Source organism: Anolis sagrei, chromosome X (assembly GCF_037176765.1).
Source record: "Anolis sagrei isolate rAnoSag1 chromosome X, rAnoSag1.mat, whole genome shotgun sequence".
Taxonomy (NCBI): domain Eukaryota; kingdom Metazoa; phylum Chordata; class Lepidosauria; order Squamata; family Dactyloidae; genus Anolis; species Anolis sagrei.
In genome coordinates this window covers 46748015-46775550 of record NC_090034.1, presented here as the reverse complement: position 1 = coordinate 46775550, position 27536 = coordinate 46748015, and the positions used below count along the sequence as shown (strand labels likewise).

The 27536-nt window shown below is 44.7% G+C and overlaps 4 protein-coding genes across 6 annotated transcripts in view; 2 read left to right on the top strand and 2 right to left on the bottom strand.

Moving 5' to 3' along the window:
• Positions 1 to 573, bottom strand: part of AIFM3 (apoptosis inducing factor mitochondria associated 3) — a 34594-nt gene extending 34021 nt beyond the window's left edge. For both annotated transcript variants that reach the window (XM_060785356.2, XM_067473299.1), the window contains exon 1: positions 392 to 573. The gene's annotated coding sequence lies outside the window, so the exon portion shown is untranslated. The remainder of the gene's footprint in view (positions 1 to 391) is intronic.
• A 4395-nt stretch (positions 574 to 4968) lies between these two features.
• On the top strand, positions 4969 to 12225 carry SIRT4 (sirtuin 4). 2 transcript variants are annotated; one of them, XM_060785358.2, is made up of 5 exons: positions 4969 to 5010; positions 7515 to 8023; positions 8920 to 9214; positions 10525 to 10748; positions 11217 to 12225. In XM_060785358.2, the coding sequence occupies exons 2-4, from the start codon at positions 7515 to 7517 to the stop codon at positions 10675 to 10677; spliced, it is 957 nt and encodes a 318-aa protein (XP_060641341.2). In that variant the 5' UTR covers positions 4969 to 5010; the 3' UTR covers positions 10678 to 10748; positions 11217 to 12225. The 2 variants fall into 2 exon arrangements, with proteins under 2 accessions (XP_060641341.2, XP_067329397.1); XM_067473296.1 differs by lacking the exon at positions 4969 to 5010 and adding an exon at positions 5017 to 5094.
• Positions 12226 to 13004: 779 nt separating this feature from the next.
• On the top strand, positions 13005 to 18184 carry LOC132781257 (hydroxysteroid 11-beta-dehydrogenase 1-like protein B). The gene is made up of 6 exons (XM_060785357.2): positions 13005 to 13328; positions 13546 to 13676; positions 13894 to 14005; positions 15864 to 16052; positions 17653 to 17796; positions 17889 to 18184. The coding sequence occupies exons 1-6, from the start codon at positions 13247 to 13249 to the stop codon at positions 18116 to 18118; spliced, it is 888 nt and encodes a 295-aa protein (XP_060641340.2). The 5' UTR covers positions 13005 to 13246; the 3' UTR covers positions 18119 to 18184.
• A 1550-nt stretch (positions 18185 to 19734) lies between these two features.
• On the bottom strand, positions 19735 to 22363 carry LOC137094831 (uncharacterized). Its single transcript, XM_067460728.1, has 6 exons — positions 22334 to 22363; positions 21896 to 22019; positions 21637 to 21782; positions 20758 to 20831; positions 20305 to 20409; positions 19735 to 19982 (listed from the first exon to the last, which is right to left on the bottom strand). The coding sequence occupies exons 1-6, from the start codon at positions 22361 to 22363 to the stop codon at positions 19823 to 19825; spliced, it is 639 nt and encodes a 212-aa protein (XP_067316829.1). The 3' UTR covers positions 19735 to 19822.
• Positions 22364 to 27536: the final 5173 nt, after the last annotated feature.

Below are 27536 nucleotides of genomic sequence, written 5' to 3'. Positions count from 1 at the left end.
GGGGAAGGAAGGAAGGAAGGAGAGAAGGAGGGGAGGGGGGAGAAGAGAAGGAAGGAGAGAAAGAAGGAAGGAAGGAAGGAAGGAAGGAAGGAAGGAAGGAAGGAAGGAAGGAAGGAGGGGAAGTAGGAGAGAAGGAAGGAAGGAAGGAAGGAAGGAGAGAAGGAGGGGAGGGAGGGAGGAGAGAAGGAAGGAAGGAAGGAAGGAGGGGAGGGAGGAGAGAAGGGAGGGAGGGAAGGAGAAAGGAAACAGTAGACCATCTCTCCCGACTTTTGGGGCGTCATCCGCTGCAGCAAACCGGGGTGGGGGGGAGAGGGAGAGGGAGATGGAGAAAGCGACCCCCCCCCCCCCCCGCCGCCATGCCAACCCGCATCGCATCCTTGGCCTGCTTTACCTGGGCGGGCATCGGGGCGCCGGGCTCTCAGCGGCGGCGGCGGCTTGGCATCTCCTGCACGTTGGCCTGGGCGGGAGGGAGTCCCGCCTTCTCGGTGCGGAGGGCTCCCTTCCGGTGCCTTCCTTCCCCTGCAAAGGCGAAGACTCCTGCGCCCCCCTCCCCTCCCGCCCCGCAAACTTCCCGCAAGAAACTTGGAGGCACCTGCCAGGAGCCCGCATTGCCGGCGCCGGCCCACGCGCGCCCCCTGCCGAACAGCGGAGGGAAAGCACCTTGCGCTGTTTCCCCCATAGAGATGCTGCCTGCCTGGCTCAGGCATCTCCCCCTTGCATCTCTCTGGAATATCCGCTGGGAAGTTGCAGCCAGCAACGAAAGGACCGAGGCATGGACATCTCTGGCCCATCCGCTGTTTGGATATCAGCCAGCATGCCAATGTCTTGATGATTGGATGAAACCGATTCTCTTGACCCTCGCAGTCTGGGTTTAGGCCTGGTTATGGGACAGAGAGGGCTTTGGTCGCCTTGGTGGATGAGCTTCGCAGAGAGCTAGGCAGGAGGAGTGTGTCCTTGTTGGTTCTCCTGGACATCTCAGATGCCTTTGATACCATCAACCATTGTATCCTTCTGGACCAGCTCTCTGGGATGGGCTTTGGGGGCATTGTTTTGCAGTGGCTCCACTCGTTCCTGGAGCACGGGACCCAGATGGCGGTGCTGGGGGATGCCTGCTTGGACCCCTGACCATTGGCTTGTGGAGTCCCGCAGAGCTCGATTCTTTCTCCCATGCTGTTTAACATCTACATGAAACCACAGGGGGAGGTCATCCAGAGTTTTGGAGTTTGGTGACACATAACTCTATTACTTCTTTCCACTTCATTCTAAGGAAGCTGCTCAGGTCCTGAACCAGTGCCTGGACACTGTGATGTGCTGGATGAGGGCTAACAGACTGAGAAGACAGAGGGCCTCTTGGTCAGTCACGGGGCCAATCGGGGTACCGGGCATCAACCTGTGCTCGATGGGGTCCCACTCCCCCCTGAGGACACAGATCCTCAGTCTGGGAGTCCTCCTGGACTCAGAACTGTTGCTTGAAGCTCCGGTGTCAGCAATGGCTGAGAGGGCATTGGCACAATTAAAACTTGTGCATCAACAGTGCCCCTACCTCGAAAAGCCTGATCTGGCCACAGTGGTCCACACCTTAGTTACATCTCAGATGGATTACTGTAATGCACTCCACATGGGGCTGCCTATGAAGACATTTTGGAAACGTTATAATATTATAATGTAATATAATATAAAATTAAACATATAATATTATAAAAATTATAATATTATAATGTCATGCAATATAATACTAATACTAATAATAATATTATAATTATATATTTATATTACATGTAATATTACTAATAATATTACGATATAGTGGTATGGTGCAATATAGCAATGTTTAATGCTGATATTGTGTTGTTGTTCATTCGTTCAGTCGTCTCCAACTCTTCGTGACCTCATGGACCAGCCCACGCCAGAGCTCCCTGTCGGCCGTCACCACCCCCAGCTCCTTCAAGGTCAGTCCAGTCACTTCAAGGCTGATATTGTACTATGCTAATAATATAATATATTGTATGTAATATATACCTTGTAAGCCGCTCTGAGTCCCCTTCGGAGTGAGAAGGGCGGCATATAAATGTCGTAAATAAATAAATAAACTGCAATTAGTGCAAAGAGCAGCAGTCAAATGTCTAACAGGAGCTGACTACAGGGAGCTTACCACTCCCTTGTTAAAGCACCTCCACTGGCTGCCTGTGTGTTTCCAGGCCCAATTCAATGTGCAGGTTAACACCAGCTCTTTGCATGACCACGTCTCCCCCTACAAACCCATTCTGGCCTTAAGGTCCTCCAGGGAGGCCCTTCTCACGGTCCCACCACCCTCACAAGCGTGGCTCATGGGAATGAGGGAAAGAGCATTCTCTGTGGTGGCGCCCTGGTTCTGGAATACCCATCCCAAAGAAATCAGTCACCTTCAGGAAATAATAAATATTAATATTTATTATTAAATCAAGAAATATTTTTTTAAGATCACAGGATGTCTACGCCCTACACCACTGGAGAAATTATACTGTTTAGTCAGTATTGCACTACCTGATATCTGCTAGGAACTAGCATCCTGTAATGAAAGGACCAAGGCATTGACATCTCCAGCCCATCCTCTATTTGGACATCAGCCAACATGCCACTGCCTTAAATCGAGAAATAGCTTCCTAAGATCTACAGAGGTACTCGCAGGAACACATCAGCAAGCAAGAGTCCAGAAGTGGCAAGCTAGAACCTGGAACCTCAATCAGTGGCTGACATGGGATGAGAGTCTCCCTCCTGGACACATAGAAGATAAGGCAATTTGGACCTCGTAGAGCGCTCTGCCATCATCATTGTAAAGATTCCAGAAGTAAAATCCATGTACGAAAATGTATTTCTATAAAAGATAGCTATAAAAACGTGTAATATCTACAAAATAGATATTACAATACACATAAGAAAGACTGAAACACGAGGACATGATCTAAACCTACTATTATTCTATTGTGCTAGAGGTGCTTCTTGTCTCTGTTTATAAAACACTATTTTATTAAGGATTGTATGTATTATTTATTTATTTGAGAAATGTATATCCTGCCTTTCTCTGAGCACAGACCCAAGGCAGTTACAACATACCACAGAGTAAAAACATACAACACAAAGTTAAAGCAACCCATTAAAACATAAATATTTGAAACAGAAAACACAATTAAAACCTTGTGAACATTAAAACGAAGATTAAAAAAACAGAGCTTCCACTACCACTTATTTGGCTTAATTAAATTATTATTATTATTGCTCTTATTACTATTAAGCATTAATATTAGTAATAATAATGATAACACACATATGTAATAATAATAATAATATATATAGCCTGCCTCTCCTCAGTTTGAGGTGGGATTATTATTAATAGTATTATTTTATATTATTAAAAGGTAGATAAAGGTAGTCCCCTGACATTAAGTCCAGTCATGTCTGACTCTGGGGTGTGGTGCTCATCTCCATTTCTAAACCGAAGAGCCAGCGTTGTCCGTAGGCACCTCCAAGGTCATGTGGCCGGCATGACTGCATGGAGCGCCGTTACCTTCCCGCCGAAGCGGTACCTATTGATCTACTCACATTTGCATGTTTTCGAACTGCTAGGCTGGCAGAAGCTAGGGCTGACAGCGGAAGCTCACGCCGCTCCCCAGAATCGAACCTGCAACCTTTCGATCAACAAGCTCAGCAGCTCAGTGCTTTGACCCACTGCGCCACCGGGGACTCCCTTTGTATTATTAGTTATACAATTATTGTTAATAAGTATACAATACTATACAATTATATTATTGACTATAATATAATTTAATAATAATAATAATAATAATAATAATAACTGTATGTGTTACCTGTCTCTCCTGACAGTTGAAGGTGGGGTTATTAATATTATCATTATTTCATTCCATTATTAGTTATAAAATTATATACTTATTATTAATAACAAGTAAATAATAGTAGACAATATATTATTATTATGATTAATAATAATAGTATTTGTTACCTGCCTCTTTTCATAGTTGAAGGCATGGTTATTATTATTATTATTATTATTATTATTATTTCATTCTATTGTTATTTATAAAAGTATATACTTATGATTAATAATAAGTATATAATAGTAGACAATTTATTAAATATAATCGAATGAAATAATAATAATACTGATAATAATTGTATTTGTTACCTGCCTCTTCTCATAGTTGAAGGTGGAGTTACCATTATTATTAATATCAATATTATTATTAATATCAATATTATTATTATCATTATTATTAATATCAATATTAATATTATTTAATTCTATTATTAGTTATAAAATTATATACTTATTATTAATAACAAGTAAATAATAGTAGACAATATATTATTATTATGATTAATAATAATAATAATAATAATAATAATAATAAAATTTATTTGTTACCTGTCTCTTTTCATAGTTGAAGGCAGGGTTATTATTCTTAATATTAATATTAATATTTAATTCTATTATTAGTTATAAAATTATATACTTATTATTAATAAGTATATAATAGTAGACAATTTATTAAATATAATAGAATGTAATAATAATACTAATAATAATTGTATTTGCTACCTGCCTCTTCTCATAGTTGAAGGCGGGGTTATCATTATTATTAATATCAATATTAATATTATTTCATTCTATTATTAGTTATAAAATTATATACTTATTATTAATAACAAGTATATAATAGTAGACAATATATTATTAAATATAATAGAATGTAATAATAATAATAATCATTGTGTTTGTTACCCACCTCTTTTAATGGCTTGAGCCAAAGTACAACACTGGCCCCATCTACACTGCCATATATTGCAGTTTCAAAGCAAGACAGATTGCAGTCCACAGCTGTTGTCCCCCAGTGGACCCTGGGAGTTGTAGTTTCCCGGACCTACCTGTAGAAAACTACTTTCCCCAGCAGCCTCCGCGCTAACGGCCTCCGCGCCTGCGCAATAGAGCGATCAAGTTGCCCGGGATCGGGAGAAGTAAGTATTGGGGAAAGGGATCGGTGGGTTTGATCCGGAGACAAGACAGATGCTGAGCCGAGGATAGGGTCTCCCTTTCTGTAGGTATGATCTACGTTGTGGGATAGGTCCAGTTTGGCAAGCGATGGGCTCCTGGGAAATGTAGTTTCCCAAGGTCTTGAGCCTCCTCAGCTCAGGAGCGCGTCGCCACTGTAGAATGGCCCCACTTGAACTGCCTTGGCTCCCTGCTGTGCGATCTCGGGAGTTGTAGTTTGCTGAAGGGCTAAGAACCTTCCCAAACTACAACTCCCAGGATCCCATAGCATTGAACCACGGCAGTTAAAGCAAGGTCAAACTGCATTCATTCTGCAGTGGAGACTCACCCCAGGACTTTAAGGGCCAAACCCAATAATAATAACAATAAATTAATAATAAATACATAAAATAATAATATACTTTGAATAACCAGAGCATTTTATAATGCTCTAATAATAATATACTTTGAATAATTAGAGCATTTTCTGATCAAGAGTGCTGATGCCTCACCAAACTACAACTCCCTTGATTTCATATCATTGAGCCAGGGCAGTTCGAGTGGGGTCAAACTGCATTCATTCCCCAGTGTAGACTCACCCCAGGACTTTAAGGGCCAAATCCAATAATAATCATGATCATCATCATAACAATAATAATAAACAACCCCAACTTTGAATAACTCGAGCCTTTTCTGCCCAAGAAACTACAACTCACCAAACTACAACTCCCTTGATTCCAGGGCAGTTCAAGTGGGGTCAAACTAGTGGGGTCATTCTGCAGTATAGAGGCACCCAAAGATTGCACCAAACGCCAACTCCCAGCTGGCCAAATTGGTCTCAAACTGCATCAGTTCTGCACTGTAGACACTAGGGGTGTGCAAATGTTCGTTTTTAATGCGTTTTTCGGGCCAACTTTGTTAGATTCCTGCGTACGAATCAATATTATACATCACATTATATTATACATCAATATTATACATACATTTTATATATTATATATTATATTATACTAGCTGTCCCCTGCCACGCGTTACATATATTAGAAACCAACACTTTCTCATTACTTTATATTCCAGATCACCAGACTGGGCCACAGCAACGTGTGGCAGGAGGGCAGCTAGTGATAAATAAATAAATAAATATTAGACCCATGCAGGAAAGGTGGAGGGAATTTAAGAATCGAAACACTCCCCAATCATTTTTGTTAAGATTCTGTAGCATTCAGATGCCTCCCAAGGTCAGTTTAATTTTCAGAATAAGCATTAAGCAACTTTGGTGAAACCAAGAGATCATGAAGTGTTTTCAAAACCAATCCTGTTTTTCTTTGGCCCATCACCAGAAGGAAGGCACTGGGGGTGGGACTGCAAAGTGAATGCGTGGGAGACTGAGAACACAGAATTTTGGGAAATGTAGTTTGGGAAGGTGAGGCCCCCTGTGGCAGAGAATACACAAGGCCCTGCCTTCAACTACATTTCCCAGAATGCAGTACTCAGCATCAGAAAGCCCCAATGAGGGCTGCAGCAGCCAGTATTTATTTATTTATCATGTCAGGAGCAAAGCAAACAGTTGTATTGTATTTATAAAAAAACACAAAGTTTGCAAACTTGGCATACTATTAAATATCCTTTGACCAGTAGCTGGCCACGTGGAGTGCCTCTGGTGTTGATGCAAGAAGGTCCTCCATTGTGTGTGTGGCAGGGCTCAGGTTGCATTGTAATAGGTGGTCAGTGGTTTGCTCTTCTTCACACTCGCATGTCGTGGATTCTGCTTGTAGCCCCATTTCTTAAGGTTGGCCCTGCATCTCGTGGTGCCAGACCCGCCAGTCATTTAGAGTCAGTCTAATAATAATAAATAAAATTATTGAATCTGCAAAGAGGACTAAAGTAAGTTAATACTAATATAAATCTGCACTAAGCTGAAGTTATGTGGTTAATTCTGTGTCATAAAGATAGACAAGCATTCAAAGAGATTGCTGTTTTCACTTTTGGGGGGGATAAATTGTTTTTGTCTAAACTTTTAAAAATCCCCAAAAATCAGTAGATGTGTGAATTTTTCTGAAACTTCTGGGAATTGATGCCCTGGTTATCTTGAGTGTTGTAGATAAAATTCAAGGAGATTGCTTTTGTGGGTTTTTAAAAATGTTATTTATAAAAACTTTGAAAATTCCCCCAAAATCCGTGGATATGTGAAACATTCTGAAATTGGGTGAGCTAAGAGTGGTAAATGTGTTCTACCATTGTAGCAAGTTTCACTCCAATAGCTTTTAAAAATGAGGGAGATAGGGGACCCTGAAGTTTCCCCCAATTAGAGTAATTATAGTAACAAATTTTTCACTAACTATACTTTAGAAACGAAGCACCAGCTCCCCCCCAGTTTTGTAGTGACTTTTGAACCATTTTTTTAATGGGTCGGACATCCCAAGTAGACACACATCATTGGAGTCCAGGTAAGACCCCCAGCTGCCACCTTCCTTCTCCTTTCCTGCCCTAGATGAGCCTTACCTTTGCCCTGAAGACCTCCGAAGCCAGCTTCTTTGGACTCCATTGGTCCCTCAGGGCCTGCTCCTCGGTGGCCCCCTCAGCGCCAACCTTGGCCTTTGTGCCTGCTTGCCCGCCAGTGGACCCTCTAGAGCTCCAAAAATTGCAGGAGTTTGTGGCCAGTGCTCAGAGGCTCTTTGTCCTCACCGGCGCCGGCATCTCCACCGAGTCGGGCATCCCGGATTACCGCTCTGAAGGGGTGGGCCTCTACGCCCGGACCGACCGACGCCCCGTCCAGCACGCCGAGTTCCTGCGCAGCGCCAAGGCCCGCCAGCGCTACTGGGCCCGCAACTTCGTGGGTTGGCCCCAGTTTTCCTCCCATCAGCCCAACAATGGCCACTTGGCCCTCCAGCGCTGGGAGCAGATGGGCAAGCTTCACTGGCTGGTGACCCAGAATGTCGATGCTCTCCATGCCAAGGCGGGCAGCCGGCGCCTGACCGAGCTCCATGGCTGCACACACAGGTAGGCAATACCGACTCATCCACATGACCTAGTTAGCCCACTTTAGCCCCCCTTGAACTGGAAGCCAGAAAGGTGGGAAAGAAAGAAAGAAGAGAGATGGAAGGAAGGAATCCTAGGATCTGTCGCATTAGTGAGGTGCTCGGAAGTGCAAAGAAAATATTGTGGATTCTGTCTTGATATTCTGGGTTATATTTCAGCATGGAAGGGTCCTGTAGCCCCTGAATAAAATCCCACATTTCCTGCTTTGAACTGGGTTATATATAGCAGTGTGGACTCAGATAACCCAGTTCAAAGCAGATCTTGTAGGATCTTCTGCCTTGATATTCTGGATTATATGGCTGTGTGAAAGGGCCCTGAATCTTATTTAAGAGAGGAAAGTGGGATGATGACAACAACATTAGGTAGCATGATTTTTGTTCCTGGGTTATAAATGTCATTTCCTAATTGGTACTTTCATAAAAACAAGGGAAAAGTTTGTTCAATTGCAAAAACTTTGTTTTTGCAGGACATTCGGCAGCACCTTTTCCTATGATTTTTCAATCAATATCTTATCCAGTCTCAACCAATTCAACCTAGTTTGTGGCAGCCACCAAAATGACATTTCTGGAGTATAACAACTGCTTTCAAAGGAAGTACCGCATAATTAGACAGGAAATCACACATTTTTCAAAATTTGTTACATAGTGTTATTATTATTATTATTATTATTATTATAACACAATAATCATAAATTTTATTATTATAAATTAATTTGAGATGTTTATACAGGGGGCGCATCTTAGAACAGAAGAAATTGGCAATTATATATTGTATTATTAGTAGTAGTAGTAGTATTGGTATTACTTGGTCTATTTTGATGCTCCTGATGTTTTTCCTGGTGACTTTTCGTTCCGCAGGGTCTTGTGCCTTGACTGTGGTGACCCAACCTCCCGGGAGGAACTCCAGGTGCGCTTTGAGGCCTTGAACCCCACCTGGCAAGCTGAGGCCCACGGCGTGGCCCCGGACGGCGACGTTTTCCTCTCGGAGGAGCAAGTGTGCACCTTCCAGGTCCCCCCTTGCAACCGATGTGGCGGACCCCTTAAGCCCGACGTGACCTTTTTTGGGGACACTGTGCGCAAGGAGACAGTGGATTTTGTGTACCAGCGCCTGGCCGAAGCAGATGCCGTCCTGGTAGCCGGCTCCTCACTGCAGGTCCGTAGGTACCACCTTCCAATGCTAACAATTCCACCACAGGTTGAGTCCATTGTTGGCCGGAAACTTTCCAATTTGCCAGTGTAGCTTGCTGCCCAATTTGGAGAGTGCCAAGACTTTTGGGGATGGGGACTTAGGGAGTTGGATGATGGGTTGCCCATCCCATTCAGGAAGGCCTTCAACAAAATCCCGCATGACCTTCTTTCAAGCAAACTAGTCAAATGTGGGCTAGGCAATACTACTATTAGATGGAACTGGAATTGGTTAAGCGACCGAACTTCTCCGCAATTGTTCATCTTCTTCACCCTGGAAAGAAGTGACTAGTGGAGTGCCATGAAGAGGGTTCGGTCCTGGGCCCAGTTCTGTTCAACATCTTTATTCGTGATTTGGATGAAGGTTTAGTGAGCAGGCTGATCAAGTGTTCAGATGGGACCAAATTGGGAGGGATGGCTAATACTCCAAAGGACAGGATCAGAATTCAAAATGACCTCAACAGATTAGAAAGCTAATTGGCCAAAACTAACAAAATGAATGTCAACAAGGACAAATGTAAGGTACGACACTTAGGCAGAAAAAAAACAAAATGCAAAGATACAGGGTGTGTGATGCCTGTCTCCACAACAGTACGCATGAAAAAGGTCTTGGGAGTCTTCATGGAGAGGAAGCTGAACATGAGCCAAGAGTGTGATGCAGCATCTTTAAAAGCCAATGGGATTTTGGGCTGCATCAAAAGGAGTCTAGTGGCTAGATCCAGGGAAGCCATGATGCCTCTCTCTTCTGCTTTGGTCAGACCTCTTTACTTGGAATCACACTGTGTCCAATTCTGAGCAGCACAGTTCAAAAGAGATATTGACAAGCTGGAAGGTGTCCAGAGAAAGGCAACTAAAATGATCAAAGGTCTGGAGACCATCAGGAGCATCTTAAAGAACTGGGTATGTTTAGCCTGCAGAAGGTTGAGAGGAGACATGAGAGCCATATACAAATATGTGAAATGTTGTTATAAGGAACTAGGACTAGGAGCACTGGATTCAAAGAAGATTCCACCTGAACATGAGGAAGAACTTCCTGACCATGAGCTGTTTAGCAGTGGAACTCTCTGCATCAGAGTCTGGTGGAAGCTCCTTCCTTGGAAACTTTTAAACAGAGGCTTGATGACCATCTGTCCGGGATACTTTGATTGTACTTTTCCTGCATGCCAGTGGGTTGGACTACATGGCCCGTGTGTTCTCTTCCAACTCTAATATTCTATGATTCTATGAGACAAAAGCTCCCTCGGTGCAAGACTTGTCTCTGGGTTTGTGTCCTGACAGGTCTACTCAGCATACAAATTTGCCCTCGCCGCCCGTGACCGGAAGCAACCCATGGCCATCGTCAACATTGGTGCAACAAGGGCTGACGGCTTTGCCACCCTGAAGCTGAGTTTGCGCTGCGGGGAGCTGCTGCCGTCCATCGTCCTCGAGTAACCCAACTTGGCACACCTAGAAGCAAACTATTGAAGGAAAGCATTGCATTGGGAGTACAGAGCTTTGCCCAGGTGAGGATGGCACCAAAGTGCAGCCCATAAATCACAATCTCTACAAAGCCATAGGCTGATGTCATCCCCCAAGACTCCAAAGCAGCCCTTTGGGTCTGAAAGTCTTACCATTCTGTACAGTAGGGGCAGAAAGGCAAACCATGGAGCACAGATGGTTTGGGACCCTGTTTTCGAGACCTAAAACCCCATGATTTGGGGAAAATGAAACCATCACTGCTCCATTTGCCCCTCCCAATCACACAGTATGTGTTGAAATGTGCAACAACTGTTGCCCTAAAGTATCCCAATGTGCCATACTCTCCCTGATAACTTTGAGTTTTCTTGGTGGATCCTTTCAAGAAGGACTGTAGAAGAAAATTGACATCTTTTAGGCCTCTTTTGGAAAGTGCAGCTAGAGGGAGGCGGGTCTTGGCAGGTCACATTTGTTGTTACTCCAATTAAGCATCTACTCTTTGTTTCTATCTCCAGGGCCCACCTGTTCCGAAAACAGATTTAGTGGCAAAGCGGTCAAGAGGTGCCACCCCCAGGAACCGATTTCTCTGAGCTTCTTTGTGTTCTCCATATAAACTCCTTGAGCTCTGCTTTGGGTTCTTGCTTTTGTCATACACTTTTGGGGAACGGTAGGGGGACAGGGGTGTCTTGTCTGGTGTGGCTTGGTGCAACATCACTCAAAGACCATAGAGGGAGAAGATGCCCAAAATGCCTTCTGCCTCCTTTCATTGGGGAAAGCTTGAAGGGACGGTTGAGGAACGTCACGTAGACTCAAGACCAAACAAGTGGGAGCTAGAGCAAGGAGGACAGATCTGGGACAATTGCCAAGCCAACCCAGACACCTCCCTTTTCCTATGGAAGCCTTCAGGTCACGGTCCGCTTATGGTGATTGCATGCATTTCATAGGGTGTTCTTAGGCCAGGAATCTCCAGAGGTGGTTCAGCCAGTTCCTTGCTCTGAACAATGGCCTCAGGGAGCTTGTTGGCCTCCCATTCAAATCCTAACCAGGGATTACCCTGCTTAGCTTCAGAGATCTGCCACTTTCAGGGTAATGACTGGCCCAGATTGAGATGTCCATATAATAGGCAAAAGAGTAACATTTTGAGGCTCTGGGTGGAACCCAAAGTGGATGGGGCCAAAGCTACTCACAAAAACATCCCCAAGGGTTTGGGCTGCATTTCAGATGAGTGAATTCTCTTCCTTTCTGTTGTCTTTACAGTCCGTCATTTACAACCAGACATAGAAATTGGAAATCCGACAGCATAGACCACCCTAACTGTTGCATTCCATGACATGAAACAGTCATTGCATGTTAATGTTTATATGTGATTTATTTAACTGTATTGTTGGTATATTTTTTGTTTATTGCTTTCTTGTTATTGATGTGTTGTTGGGCTTGGCCTCATGTAAGCCGCTCCGAGTCCCTTGAGGAGATGGAGGGAGATGGAGGCAGAGGATAAATAAAGTATTATTATTATTATTATTATTATTATTATTATTATTATACTGTGACTAATTTTGGCCCCCACAATTTAAAAGAGAGATTTACTCGGAGCTGAAAGGTGTCCAGAAGAGGGCAACTAAATGGATCAAAGGTCTGGAGACCATAAATAATCCCTCTGAGGAGCGTCTTAAAGAACTGGGTCTGTTTAGCCTGCAGAAGAGAAGGCTGAGAGGAGACATGAGAGTCATGTATAAATATGTGAAAGAATGTCAGGAGGAAGCAGGATTGTTTTCTGCTGCCCTTGAGACTAGGACTCAGTGGAGTCATGGGTTCAAATTATAGGAAAAGAGATTCCACCCGAACATTAGGAAGAATTTCTTGACTAAGAAGAGCTGTTCAACAGTAGAACTTTCTGCCTTGGGGCCCTTCCACACAGCCCTATATCCCAGAATATCAAGGCAGAAAATCCCATAGTATCCGAGTGTGGACTCAGATATCCCAGTTTAAAGCAGATATTGTGGGATTTTCTGCCTTCATATTCTGGGATATAGGGCTATGTGGAAGAGACCCTGGAGTCCAGTGGAATCTCCTTATTTTCTTTGGAGTCTTTTAAACAGGCTGGATAGCCATCTGTTGGGGTGATTTGATTGTGATTTTCCTTTGTGGCAAGGGGTTTGACTGGATGCCCCATGTGGTCTCTTCCCACTCTATTATTCTATGGGCCCTTCCACACAGCCCTATATCTCAGAATATCAAGGCAGAAAATCCCACAACATCGGCTTTGAACTGGGTTATCTGAGTCCACACTGAGATAATGTGGGATTTTCTGCCTTGATATTCTGAGATATAGGGCTGTGTGGAAGGGCTCCAAGATTCTATATCTTGGCATTTCAGGACCTTCCCTCATTCCTTCATAGCCTCTATTTGGGACTATTTGAACTCTTGGGTTTTGGAAACTACCCTCGGCTTCCCTCTGGGCAAAGAATGGGTTAAATCAGGGAGACTCTGGATTTTGCTCTTATCAAGGGCAAATAAAGTTTAATGATTAATCCCAGAGGCAACCATGGTGGCCCGCTGGATCCTCTTCTCTCTCCTGGTGGCCCTCTGCGCTTACCATTTCTACCGTGAGAAACCCTTCACCGAAGGTATGCCAAAGTTGTGCCATCGCCTTAGATAATACAGCGAAAAAGGCAGCCGTTGTTGTGGTGTGCCTTAGCCCAGAGCTTTGTAATGGAGCCAGGATACAAACTCCGCTCTTTGGTCTCCACCTTGTGAGGAAATCTCTGCATCCGATCCTGGTGTGGCTCCTGGTCTCCCAGATAAGGAACATTAGCATGATTTGTTCCTCTTCCGCATATACAGACATGGTGCGCGGGAAACGCATCCTGGTGACGGGTTCAAGCATGGGGATCGGGGAGCAAATTGCCTATGAATTGGCGCGGATGGGAGCCCACGTGATGCTGACAGCCCGAAGGGAGAAGCAACTCCAGGAGGTGATACTATTTTTTTTTAATTATTATTATTATTAATACCATCTCCATCCACATTGCCCCAATCTGAAACTCAGGCCAGCTTACATTTGTTGGAGGAACTAGGCATTCCTAGAGAAGTATTCTCTCTGTGGATCTCAAAGTCATCCAACACTTTAGAATATATACCTGGAGGTCTTTTGGGATATCTCCCTCTATTTGTATTCCCCATTTTTTCTAGGTGGTCCAAAAGTGTCTCGATTTGGGAGCCAGCTCTGCTCAGTTCGTTGTGGCAGACATGAGCAATATGACAGAAGCCCAAAAAGTGATCAAGGAAACCAAGGATGCAATGGGTAAAGAGCCAATAATAATAATAATAATAATATTTCATTTATACCCCGCCACCATCTCCCCATGGGGACTTGAGGCAGCTTACATGAGTCCACGCCCGGCAATACAGTAAAACAATATAACACAAGAACCCAACAGGAAATAAGAAAATAAAAAACAACATAAGATACAAAATCAATATAAATAAACAGAGCAGCAATATAAAATAAGAACATTAAAACACAGAGAATTGATCACAGTAGGCAGGACCAATTGCAAAGATTAAAATGTAAAACACTGGGTGAGAGGGCAATGTAATGTATTAATGTAATGTATCAGGACAGGGGATCCGGGGGATAGGGTAGGGTTTAATTGCACAACAGGTAAAATAACGTGCTACTGAGGATATTTTATGTAGAGTTTAGTCAGGGATTATTATACATTCAATCATTGAAGGCACACTGGAACAGCCAAGTTCTCAGGCTCTTCCTAAAGACTGCCAGGGTGGGGGCTTGCCTAATATCTCTGGGGGAGAATTCCAGAGCCGAGGGGCCACCACAGAGAATGCCCTCTCCCTCATCCCCACAAGTCAAGCTTGCTATTGGGGCAGGAGCGATAGAAGGGCCTCTCTGGAGGATCGAAGAGATGGTGTAGGTTCGTAGATGGAAATGCGGTCGTGCAGGTAGGGTGGGTCCCAAACCGTTCAGGACTTTGTAGGTAAGAACCTGCACCTTGAATTGAGACCAGAAAATAAACGGCAGCCAATGGAGCTCCTTAAACAGGGGGGTTGACCGCTCCCTGTAATTCGCACCAGTTAGTAGTCTGGCTGCCTCTTGTTGGACCAATTGAAATTTCCAGGCCGTCTTCAAGGGCAGCCCCACATAGAGCGCATTGCAATAGTCCAATCTTGCCCTTTGCCCAATATCCAGGCCCAAACCTCTAGCTTGGCAGTCATTCGATTTAAATCGATCTTTGCACACCACTATAAGCCAAACAATCCACTAGAAGACTCTCCAATTGCAGGTTTGCATATTAATGAGTTAATAACATTATTAATGCAGAACAAAGAAACTAGGCGAGGCTGCCGCAGTTTGCTTTTGCCAGAGTGTACTGGGAAGGGCATGATTCTCCTCTTCCTGAATATGAACAGTGGACAAAGTTTGCAGCAAAGGGGGTAAGCCGATGATCATGTGAGAAAGGAGGAGGGAGAAACCAGGAGAATTGAAAAGCAGATGGAAAAGTGGGAAGTCAGAGGAGTAACTGAATAATGAGAAGGTATGTTTCCTATGCCATGCTCAATGCCCCTTCTTGGCATTCCTTGTAGCCACTGAGCATAAATCTTTCCCAGTTGTTCTGAGTCTGCTAATCCTTTTAGACTTGTGTATGTTCAGCTGCTCACAGCATAACGCTGACCTGTGTCCTTCGCAGGGCCCATCATATTTGCCAATAGATAAGTGTCATACAGCCGATGACACCAATAACTGTCAGAAAGTCCTGTTATTTGCTTCAACTCAAGTAGACCCACCAAATCAGTGGGATTTACATAAGAGAGAGCTTGCCAATTGGCAGTAGGTTGAGTCAAGAAACAGCAGAGAAACCATCCGACCCCAAATACAAGTGTATTCCATGCCTTTGGTATGCACTGAGGTTTGGTTCCAGAAGCCTCCCATAGATACCAAAATCCACAGATGCCCATTATATACCATGGCATTGTAACATGGTGCCCATTATGTAAAATGGTAAACAACGAGGCAGAGAATGTATGAAATGGCAAGGGGGCTAAGGCAAGCAATGCCAATACACTGGCACAGGGTTTGCTTTGGGGCTGTCGTCACCCTGGGTTGCCCTGAGCACCTTTTGTGCCCTTTTCTTGTATGCCAGGGGGCCTGGACCACCTGATCCTGAACCACGTGGGCAAAACCTTTCCGTTTGGCCCCTTCCAATGGGACCTGGAGCAAGTTATCGAGACCATGAGGGTCAACTTCTTCAGCTACGTCCAGCTCACACTTTCAGCCCTGGACATGTTGCAGGAGTCTCGGGGGAGCGTCATCGTCGTGTCTTCCATGGCCGGTAGGAAAAAGCACCTCCAGCTGGTTAAACAAGGGTTCAGTCCCAGTAGCTGGGAGCATAATCGGGATGGGGGGAGGCAGGCCCGTAGCCAGGATTTTGATTCGGGGGGGGGGGGGGGCTGAGTTTGATTCAGGGGGGGCTGAGTCTGAGTGAAAGATGGTCTACCCTAGCAAACCTTTTGTATCGTTACCCCAATACCCCCATGCATATGAGATATATTGAGCATGGTGATCAGATCATGATATGAATAAACGTAACAGTTCAAATAATGTACCAGTAAGGCCTTTTCGCAGACCACCATCAAAAACTTTTGGGGGGGGCTGAAGCCCCCAAAGCCCCCCCCCCCCCCGGGCTACATGCCTGGGGGGGGGGGAGGGAAGCCCCATCACTTTTGATGGAACAGAGATGGCAAGCCAGAGAAGGTTACCTAGTGAAGTAGATATAGAATGCTGCTCTTCTGAGGCAACGTTCCACCACAGCTACGATGGTCGCTAAATACCTTATCACATTGGGATAGAATCCATTTATATCAGTATGCATCCTGTATATTTTTTAGAACTGGATGCATACTGTATTTAGACAGGATACATGCTCTCCCCATCACAACTGATTTGTTCGATGTTTACCATTTGAAAATGCTGTGTTTTGACACCTCACAACAAGGAAGGCTGGCTCCTCCCAATCCATTCTAATACCTCCCTACATCATTTTTTAGAAAAATCTAAATATTGTGCAGTGATGTAGACTGGACATTTTGAACTCCTGTTCTTATGAGATTTTAGCTGACGAAATGCATGCTGATTTTCTGATCGTATGTAAAAACAGCTCCTCGGAAACATATAAAATCATAGTAAATCAAAAAACAGGATTAGAATCCTGTATGCAAGTACTCCATTTCTGTGACATTTTGCAGACAGAGTCCAACAGATTCCTGACAGAACATCATGTGATAGGACCTGTTTGGAATCGTGTCCAGAGTATCACAATGGCGTATATCCCAATGTGGTAAGGTCCTAGACCTCTGTCTATGAGTTTGGCGGATTCCTCGATTCTCAGATAAAATCCAAATCATGGATGGTCCCCAATGCCAGCTGATAACTGCTTCATGGAGGGATACAGAATCATAGAGTTTGAAGAGACCTCGTGGGCCATCCAGTCCCCTGCCAAGAAGCAGAAAAATCGCATTCAAAGCACCCGCAACAGATGGCCATCCAGCCTCTGCTTAAAAGCCTCCAAAGAAGGAGCCTCCATCACACTCCGAGGCAGAGAGTTCCACTGCTGAACAGCTCTCACAGTCAGGAAGTTCTTCCTCATGTTCAGGTGGAATCTCCTTTCCTGTAGTTTGAAGCCATTGTTCCGCGTCCTAGTCCCCAAAACAGCAGAAAACAAGCTTGCACCCTCCTCCCTATGACTTCCCCTCAAATATTTATACAAGGCTGCATCGAGGTGGGCTCTCCATCTTTGGAGGTCCTTGAGCCAAGGTTGGGCAGGCACCTCTTTTGGGTGTTTCAGCTGTGTACTTCAGCAAAGCAGGTGGTTGGACTAGACGTTCCAAAGCAACCAATTCTGTAAAACCAATGTGGCTTCCTCTCTCTCCTAGGCCGTCTCCCGTCCCCGTTCTCTGTCCCGTACGCGGCTAGTAAATTTGCATTGGAGGGTTTCTACAGCAGCTTGCGCACTGAGCTTCGGCTCCTGAAAGCCGAGCTGCCCATCACTGTGGCAGTTTTGGGGTACATCGACACAGGTAAGACCTACGCCAAAGCACCCAGCTTCCACCCACCTTGACCCCAATACCACCCAAACCTGTCCTCAACCTACCTGCGTTCTCCCCTACAGACACGGCTGTGAATGTCCTGAAGGGCAAAACATCATTGTCACCAAGTCCAAAAATGGAATGCGCCCGGGCCATTGTGAAGGGAGGTATGTTGAGAGAACGGGAGGTTTTCTATCCTTACTGGTCCACCAAACCCATCATCTTCCTCCGGGATTGGATGCCTGAACTCGTGGAATATCTCACTGGCAGAGCCTTCCAGGTGGAGAATATTGCCCAGAAAAGGGATCCGTAGTCATTCCAACCTCAAACTTTGCCAGAAGGGACAAAAAAAATTAATAAACTCGGCCTAAAAACACCATTACGTTTGCTGAGATGGCGCTTCCTTTCTCATTTCATGATGGCAAGTACCTTTCTCCCAAGTGCTGATCTGGAATCCCAACATTCAAAATACTCACCAATCCAAAATGACAACAACAACAGCAACAACAATGGGTTGCTTTCTGATGGTTCGACATTGTTCTGTGCACAATATTATTTTAAAATATTGCCTAAAAGGACCTTCAAGCTAAGTGTATAGGAAACATCAATGCATTTTGAGCTTAGATTTGGATCCCACCTCCATATGTCTAAATACAGAAGGAATCCCAAATACTTCTGGTCTCAAAGATTTTGGATAAGGGAGAGTTGGCATCAGGCTAGATCAGTGTTTCTCAACCTTCCACTGTTTCTCAACAGTTCCTCATGTTGTGATGACCCCCAACCATAAAATTATTTTCATTACTAACTGTAATTTTGCTACTGTCATGAATCGTAATGCAAATATCAGGTATGCAGGATGTATTTTCATTCACTGGACTCAATTTGGCGCAGATATCAGATATGCCCAAATTTGAATACTAGTGGGATTGGGAGTTGTAGTTGCTGGGATATACAAATAACCTATAATTAAAGAGCATTCTGAACTCCACCAATGATGGAATTGAACCAAACTGGGCACACAGAACTCCCATGACCAACAGAAAATACTGGAAGGGTTTGGTGGGAACTGACCTTGAGTTTGGGAGTTGTAGTTCACCTACATCCAGAGAGCACTGTGGACTCAAACAATGATGGATCTGGACCAAACGAATACTCAGTATGCCCAGATGTGAACACTGGTGGAGTCTGGGGAAAATAGACCTTGCCATTTGGGAGTTACAGTTGCTCGGGTTTATAGTTCACCTACAATCAAAGAGCATTCTGAACCCCACCAACAATAGAATTGGACCAAACTTCCTACACAGAACCCCCATGTCTTGAAGGGACTCACTGGGCAGGCCTCCATCCAGCCTCACATGCTCTCCCTCACCTGCAAATGTGCATGCACCATGCTGCCATGCTCCAAGCATGCCTGCTCTCCTCTCTCCTATTTGGAGTCTCAGAAACGGTTCTCCCCTTGGCCAAGAGCCCAGCCAATCACAGCAGAGGAGGGTTTTTGGTGGGAGGGCTTTTGGTGGGAGGACAGGTGCAGAGATCTTCAACCTTCTCTGCTAAAGGGGTTTCAAAGACCATCCGAAATATATGTTTTCTGATGGTCTTTAGTGACCCCTCTGAAACTCCCTCATGACCCCCCCCCCAGGGGTCCCGACCCCCAGGTTGAGAAATGCTGGGGTAGATAGACACGATCACTCCTGTTTTATGAGGTCAACAATGCAGCCAGGTAAAATGTAGGTTAATGCCAACAGGGAGATCAAGAAACACCTTGCGCCAATTCAGTCCACCAGATTATGATACTTTCATCCCATATGCGCTCATAACGTAGAACATTCTCTTGTGAGTACCAGGCTTGGTCAAACTACAACTCCCAGGATTGCATTACATTGTTCAAGGGGTGGGGGGTCAGATTGTCTTCATCCTGCAGCAGAGGGACAGCCAGAGAAAGACAAGACACAGAGACTAATTAGAGCATGCACTGCACTTTAATGCGCGTTGCTTCTTCCTGCACATTGGAAGGAAGTTAGGGCCCAGGTGGGTTGTTGTCAGGCCCTTTGCCATCGTTGTCATTCTCATCCTCTTTGTTGCCTTTGAATCTGGCCCGCATGGGGGTGTTGAAGGCCCCAGCGCTGCCGGAGGAACTTGGAGATGGAGAAGAGGAAGACAGGCCACTGTTGGGGAACCTGGAGATGAGGAAAGAGAAGGCAGGAATCAGCAAGAGCAGGCAAAGGCATGAGCTGTATGGCCACTACTCCTCCAGACACTCACAAGATGCGCCTACATTGTGGCATGCATGCCTTTTGGCGCCAATGAACTGCCATGGCTCAAGGCTATGGGATCCTAGGAGTTATAGTTTGACAAGATCTTGTAAAAGAGCGCTGGTGCCAAACGACAACACTTGAGATTCCATAGCCTGGAGCCGCAGCAGTTCAAGGGGTGTCAAATACCCTTTCCTCAATGTGCATACGCCCAACAATTCTCAGGACCCTCTGAAGGAAGCCAGACCTTGGAAGATTGGAGCATCTCATCCGGCTGACGACAGAGCTGTTGCCCAAGGAGGTAGGACGGAAGCCGCTGGGGTTCAGAATGAAAGGACGCAGGTCAACCATGCTGTTGGGAAGAGAGAGGGAATGGGGGTCTGGATTCAGCTGGGGTACTCGACAAGGAAGGGTTACCAATTGGGGTTATCAGCTTCACTCTGGGGCACTCCCACCCTTTAAACCAAAAGTACCCCCTCAATTCTTGCCAGTTAATCCTCTACCCTTCCCACTTCCTCATCTGTTTTTCAAATGTCCTGGTTTCCTTCTCCTTCCCCCGCTTTTCATGCCTTGCTCGGCTAACTCCAACTGCTGCCAACTGAGTGCCAAGGACCAACACTGCTAGCACTTGAGATATCTCAACAGAAGGGAAAGGAGACCATAAAGTAACCTGGCACCCTTTCCAAGTCCTGCCACCCACCTCTTTTGGTTGACAGAGGACATGCCAGCCCAGAGCTGTTTCAAGTCCATGTTGGAGTTGGCGCTTCTCTCCGTCTGATGGGGAGCGAAAAGGAAAGACTTAGAATCCGTCGCAAGCAAGGACTCTCAAAAGAAACCTCCTAAGAACTCTTCCCAAGGGGTCTAAAGAAATAACATTTTTTAAAATGTCCCTAGCTTGAGTTTGGGGCTAGGTCCTGGGGAGTCTAAGGATCGAATCCTCACTCAGAAACCTTGGTCAAGTCACACCATCATGGGGTATGCAGTTTGAAAACTTATTATTATTATTATTATTATTATTATTGCTATTATTCTTCCTATTGTACTTTGGTTATTAATATTAGTTTACTATTATTGTATTATTAATATTATTATTAATATTCCTATTAGACCACTTTCCTCTCTTAAAAGAGGCTCAAAGCATCTGAAGCTCTCTGAGAATTCTACATTTTCCTTCCTTGAACTGCAAATCTCAGGATGCCATGACAGTTAAAGGAAGAATACCACTACAATTGCACAGTTTGAATGAGCTCCCAGACAGAAATCTGAACAACTAAAGGAGCTGTTCCCAGATCGAGGAAAAGTAAAAGGAAGATTTCTTCTCATTGTGACTTAGAGATGGGATAAAGCTTAACCTCACTTGCTTGCTTCTGGGAGCTTCTGGACACTGGGAGCAAAGCAGAGTGGAGGGTGAGCCCTGGTGCCACAAGAACTGAGAGGGAAGGAGGAAGCAATGCAAAAGCAAAGACCTGCTGGAACCAACAAAGTCTCAGACAACAAAGCCATTTCCACTGACGTCCTTTCCATCCTCCAATGGAAACTCGAGCTGGCGAGGAGTTTAGTAAGTCTCAGAAGCACGAACCTGCTTGGGAAAAACAGCCATGGTTTGGGCAACTTCTGGCATGGGTGGCAAGGTCCGTATCCGGTTCTGGCGGGGACTGAAGCCTCCCAACATGAAGGCTCTCCGAGTCCTTCTCTCAGGCGGTCTCCAGGTGGTCCTCTTGGCCGCTGCAAAGTAAGAGAGCTCACTAATAGCCCTCTGTGCCACTCCTAGGACTGGCATCAGAGCCGGCAAGCATCTGGAGGGACCATCATGGACAGCAGCCCCCGGCCAGGCTTACCGCGAGCATAGCTGTTGACCTTCTTCATATCCCGTTTCAGTTGTTCCACTCGCTCTTCCATCTCCATCTCTTCCAAGGCGTTGACACAGTTAGAATCTCCCTGAAGCAGGGCAAAGAACTTGGCCTGGGGAGGAATTATAATTATAATTATAATGTTTCTGGAATCACACAACACCCATTGATTCCGCCCGTGAAAGCCTTCGTCAATACATTATTATTATTATTATTATTATTATTATATCTCAATTGAAAGTGGAAGGGGCTGAGAGTAATGGCTGGGTTGGGAATAGCAAACAAGTATAATCCTGCCCCCCCCCCCCCCCCCGTATCCATGGAAGTTACATTTCCAAATTTCGCACAGAGAGATGGAGACCCAAAAACGAATCATTGCAAGTCCCATTGAAGTGAAAGACCATAATGCTGCACTGGAGGACCCACAAAATGCCCAGAGAGGGCGCATTTTGTCATACCCGGCTAAAAGAAACTATAGGGAATGACAAGCCCTATTAAAACCCATGAAGACCATACAGTTGGAGAACTTGAAAAATCCCTAAAGAGGACATCTTTGGCCCGATGTGGATTAAAGACACCTATGAATGTCCATGGGTATGTGGGATCATGCTATACTTGCACAATCCAAGATATGGATAGGAGGAAAAAACACCCTGCAAGAAGAAAACTAGCACCTTAAGGAAGGTTTTCGCCGAGATGCTAGATTTCTCCTTGCAAGGAGAGGCTTTCCTTGGGCCTTGCCTTCAGGTAGTCAATCAAGCTGGCATTCTCGGCCTCCTCTTGTTTTCGCTTGCGCACCACGGGCTCGCAGATGCTAGGATTCTGCTCCATTTGTGCGTAAAGGTCCTGCAGGGCTTTCTGGGTGTAGTTCAAGGCCTGCCCCTCAAAATCCTGGGGGGTGATCCGCTCACAGAAGGAAATGATGAGCGGGTATTCGTTGTCAAATTCATCCAGGATCTCCATCTTGTGTCCTATGCAAAGCAATAAATAATAAATAATTTATTTCATTTCATTTCATTTATTTCCTGCTGTATCTCTCCATACGGAGACTCAAAGCAGCTCACAATCAAAAGTATTACAACTTAAAATATACAAATATACAATAATAAAACAGTATATCATGATATATTATTGTGCATTATCAGGAGTAGTAGGTAAAGGTAAAGGTTTTCCCCTGACATTAAGTCCCATCGTGTCCAACTGGGGGTTGGTGCTCATCTCCATGTCTAAGCTGAAGAGCTGGCATTGTCCGTAGACACCTCCAAGGTCATGTGACTGGCATGAGTGAATGGAGCGCTATTACCTTTCCGCCAGAGCGGTACCTATTGATCTACTCACATTTGCATGTTTTTGAACTGCTAGGTTGGCAGAAGCTGGGGCTAACAGTGGGAGCTCACGCCGCTCCTCATATTCAGACCTTTTGGTCAGCAAATTACAACAGCTCTGCAGTTTAACTCCCTGTACCACCAGGGGCTCCATTATCAGGAATAATTATATTTAATATATTAGTATTATTAACAGCGCTCCATGCAGTCATGCTGGCCACATGATCTTGGAGGTGTCTACGGACAGCGCCAGCTCTTCAGCTTAGAAATGGAGATGAGCACCAACCCCCAGAGTCGGACACGACTGGACTTAATGTCAGGGGAAAACCTTTACCTTTACCTTTACTGTATTACAATATTATTATTATTATTATATATCACTAGCCGTCCCCTGCCACGCGTTGCTGTGGTCCAATCTTTGCATATGTGTTTTGTGTGTGTATATATGTGTATATGTATATATGTGGTTTTGTGCATGCGTTGTAATGTATTTTTATGGTTTTGGCTTTTTACGTCTCTTCTGATGTGTTTTTCGGTGTTTTTATGAGTGATGGTCACTCGTTGGCCTGATAGGTGTATTGTGCCCAAATTTGGTGTCAATTCGCCCAGTGGTTTTTGAGTTATGTCAATCCCACAAACGAACATTACACTTTTGTTTATATAGACTAGCCGTCCCCTACCACGCGTTGCTGTGGCCCAGTCTGTGTATATGTGTTTTGTGTGTATATATATTTGTGTATATATGTATGTTTGTGTGTATAGTGTGTGTGTGTGTGTGTGTGTATGTGTGGGTGTATATATGTGTGTATATATTTGTCTATTTGTGTGTTTATATATTTACATGCATATTGTGTATATGTGTGTGCTTGTCTATATGCATATTTGTGTGTATATGTGTGTGTATGTATGTGTATATGTATATATGTATGTGTGCATGCATGTGTGCATGTATATATGTGTGTATATATGTATATTTGTGTGTGCATGTATATATATGTGTGTATGTATATGTGTATATTTGTGTATATATGTATATGTGTATGTTTGTGCATATATATACGAATGTGTGCATCTGTATATGTATATGTATATGAGTGTATGTGTATATGTATATGTGTATGTTTGTGCATATATATATACGAATGTGTGCATGTGTATATATGTATATGAGTATATGTGTATATGTATATATGGTGTATTTTGGGGGTTTTTAAGTCTGCTCTGCTGGGGTTTTGTGTGTGTGTGTGTGTGTTTTAGGGGTGATGGACACTCGTTGGACTGTTAGGTGTATTGTGTCCAAATTTCATGTCAATTCGTCCACCGGTTTTTGAGTTATGTTAATTCCGCAAGCATCCCAAGCTCTGAGGATGACCTGGGAAGGAATCCCACTGGAGCATTGCAGCGCACCCAAATACCTGGGAGTCACTCTGGACCGTGCTCTGACCTACAAGAAGCACTGCCTGAATATCAAGCAAAAAGTGGGTGCTAGAAACAATCTCATATGAAAGCTGACTGGCACAACCTGGGGATCACAACCAGACACAGTGAAGACATCTGCCCTTGCGCTATGCTACTCTGCTGCTGAGTATGCATGCCCAGTGTGGAACACATCTCACCACATTAAAACAGTGGATGTGGCTCTTAATGAGACATGCCACATTATCACGGGGTGTCTGGAGAAACTACACTGTTTAGCTGGTATTGCACCACCTGACATCCGCCGGGAAGTAGCAGCCAATAGTGAAAGGACCAAGGCAGAGACATCTCCAACTCATCCACTGTTTGGGTATCAGCCAGCACGTCAACAACGTAAATCAAGAAATAGTTTTCTAAGATCTACAGAGACACTCACTGGAACATCTCAGCAAGCGAGAGTCCAAAAGTGGCAGGCTCAAACCCAGAACCTCAACCAATGGCTGATACCAAATGAGAAACTCCCCCCCGGGCACATGGAAAACTGGGTGACTTTGAAGGCGTTGAACAGACTGCACTCTGGCACCACGAGATGCAGAGCCAATCTTAAGAAATGGGGCTACAAAGTGGAATCCACGACATGCGAGTGTGGAGAAGAGCAAACCACTGACCACCTGCTGCAATGCAACCTGAGCCCTACTACATGCACGATGGGGGACCTCCTTGCTGCAACACCAGAGGCACTCCAAGTGGCCAGATACTAGTCAAAGGACATTTAATCAACTACCAAGTTTGCAAATTCTGTTTTTTTTTTACCTGTTTGTTTGTTTTGTTCTATTAGAAATGTAACACAATGGTCTGGTTGCCCCTGACACGACAAATCAATAACCCCACAAACGAACATTACATTTTTATTTATATAGATTATATATATGGTATTATTATTAGTATTCTATTGTATGCCATTATAATATTATTATCAATTATTATCTGTATAGACAATATATTCTATTATTAGCATTGCACAATATTGGGATTATATATTACACTACTGTACTATACCACTAAACTGTATTACTATTAGTAATATTATCATTATATTATAATAAGATAATATTATTAGCAATATTTTAATCATATTATTAAATAAGGCCATTTTTTCCAACAGCATCCAAGTTTGGGGCAGTGGGCGAGGCCTTGTGCTGCTCGGGGGCGGGGCTTCTACAAAACCACACCCCTTTCCCCGCCCCCGCCCTGTCATGGCCTATTGCTCACTTCCTTAGGGCCAGGGGGCGGGGCCTTTCCCTGCCCAGGGGGCGTGGCTTACTCCCCAAACCCCACCCCTAGGCTTACCTCTTCCCCTAGGCTCAGTTGTTGCTTGGTGGACTCTTGGGTTTTCTTTCTGCTTTTGTTTGCAGCCGCTTGGCCGGCTTCGCCCGTTGGCCCCATTGTGACGCAAGAGGTCACGTGGCCGCCCAGGAACAGGCCTCATCTGGGACTGCAAAGCCCAGAATACACCCATTGTCATTATTGGGTTTAGATGGGATTTTTTTTAAAGGGCCAGGAGAAGGGCTGAGCCTTGGGCGGGGGGATATGTACTAGTCAAGGGCTACATTTATACTACACTACTTTCACTGCCATGGCTTAGTGCTATAAAGCACTGGGAGTTGTAGTTTGCAGACAACAACTCCTATGATCCCATATCATTGAACCCTGGCAGGGGTCAAACTGCATTCATTCTGCAGTGCAGATGCACGCTACCTCCCTTGTCGAGTTCACCAGCATCCTAAGAGTTGTAGTTTTGCCTTTGAGTGCTCCAGCTGGAGGTCAGCTGTGACCAGCAGTGCTGTAGAATTTGAAGAGGCATGGATGGAGGGTGAAAGAGAGAAACGTGCCAAGAGGAAGGCGCGTCAAGCCAACCCCGATTGGACCACCGTCCACCTGGAAACCGATGCCCTCACTGCGGGAGAAGATGCGGATCAAGAATAGGGCTCCACAGTCACCTACGGACACACCACCAGGACACTGATCCTACTCAGACAACAAGGGATCACCTAAGTAAGTAAGTTTTGCAAAGTCCACATTGATTGTGGAAGCTAAGCAGGATCAGCCCTGGTTCGGACTTGGGTGGAAGATCAGCGATGCATCCCAGGCAGGGGCGGCTCAATCCATTACGCAAAGTAAGCATTTGCAGTAGAGTTGATTTTGCCCAGGGGCGCTCTTGAGGCACTCTTGGGGGAAAATAGACCTTGACGTATGTGAGTCGTAGTTACCAGGATGTATAGTTCACCTACAATCAAAGAGCATTCTGAACTCCACCAATGATGGACTTGAACCAAATATGGCACACAGAACTCCCACGACTAACAGAAAATATATATCAGTGATTGGGGGTTTTTTTTGGGGGGGGCGCCAAAATACTGTTTGCTTACCATTGAAAATTACCTAGGGCCACCTCTGATCCCAGGTCATCGTTCAGAGCAGTGTTTCTCCACCTTCCTAATGCCACGACCCCTTAATACAGTTCCTCATCTTGTGGTGACCCTCAGCCATAACACTATTTTAGTTGCTACTTCATAACTATTATGTTTTGCTCCTGTTATGAATCGCCATGTAAATATCTGATATGCAGGATGTATTTTCATTCACTGGACCAGATTTGGTACAAATACCCGATACGCCCAAATTTGAATACTGGTGAAGTTTGGGTGTGTGTGTGTGTGTTGATTTTGTCTTTTGGGAGTTGTAGTTGTTGGGATTTATAGTTCGCCTACAATCCAAGAACTCCACTATCGATGGAATTGAACCAAACTTGGCACACAGAAAACCAACAGAAAGGTGAGAAACGCTGATTCAGAGGAAGGCATGTCCAACAGAAAACACTAGAAGGA

Excerpts from the sequence above, each read along its gene's own strand:
- SIRT4 (XM_060785358.2), top strand. The coding sequence starts at position 7,515 with ATGAGCCTTACCTTTGCCCTGAAGACCTCCGAAGCCAGCTTCTTTGGA. Across the intron at positions 8,024-8,919 it reads CTCCATGGCTGCACACACAG|GGTCTTGTGCCTTGACTGTG; the intron begins GTAGGCAATACC and ends TTCGTTCCGCAG. Across the intron at positions 9,215-10,524 it reads TAGCCGGCTCCTCACTGCAG|GTCTACTCAGCATACAAATT; the intron begins GTCCGTAGGTAC and ends GTGTCCTGACAG.
- LOC132781257 (XM_060785357.2), top strand. The coding sequence starts at position 13,247 with ATGGTGGCCCGCTGGATCCTCTTCTCTCTCCTGGTGGCCCTCTGCGCT. Across the intron at positions 16,053-17,652 it reads CGTCGTGTCTTCCATGGCCG|GCCGTCTCCCGTCCCCGTTC; the intron begins GTAGGAAAAAGC and ends TCTCTCTCCTAG. Across the intron at positions 17,797-17,888 it reads TTTGGGGTACATCGACACAG|ACACGGCTGTGAATGTCCTG; the intron begins GTAAGACCTACG and ends TCTCCCCTACAG.
- LOC137094831 (XM_067460728.1), bottom strand. The coding sequence starts at position 22,363 with ATGACAAAATGCGCCCTCTCTGGGCATTTT. Across the intron at positions 21,783-21,895 it reads GGTCAACAGCTATGCTCGCG|CGGCCAAGAGGACCACCTGG; the intron begins GTAAGCCTGGCC and ends CTTACTTTGCAG. Across the intron at positions 20,410-20,757 it reads TCCTCTGTCAACCAAAAGAG|CATGGTTGACCTGCGTCCTT; the intron begins GTGGGTGGCAGG and ends TCTTCCCAACAG.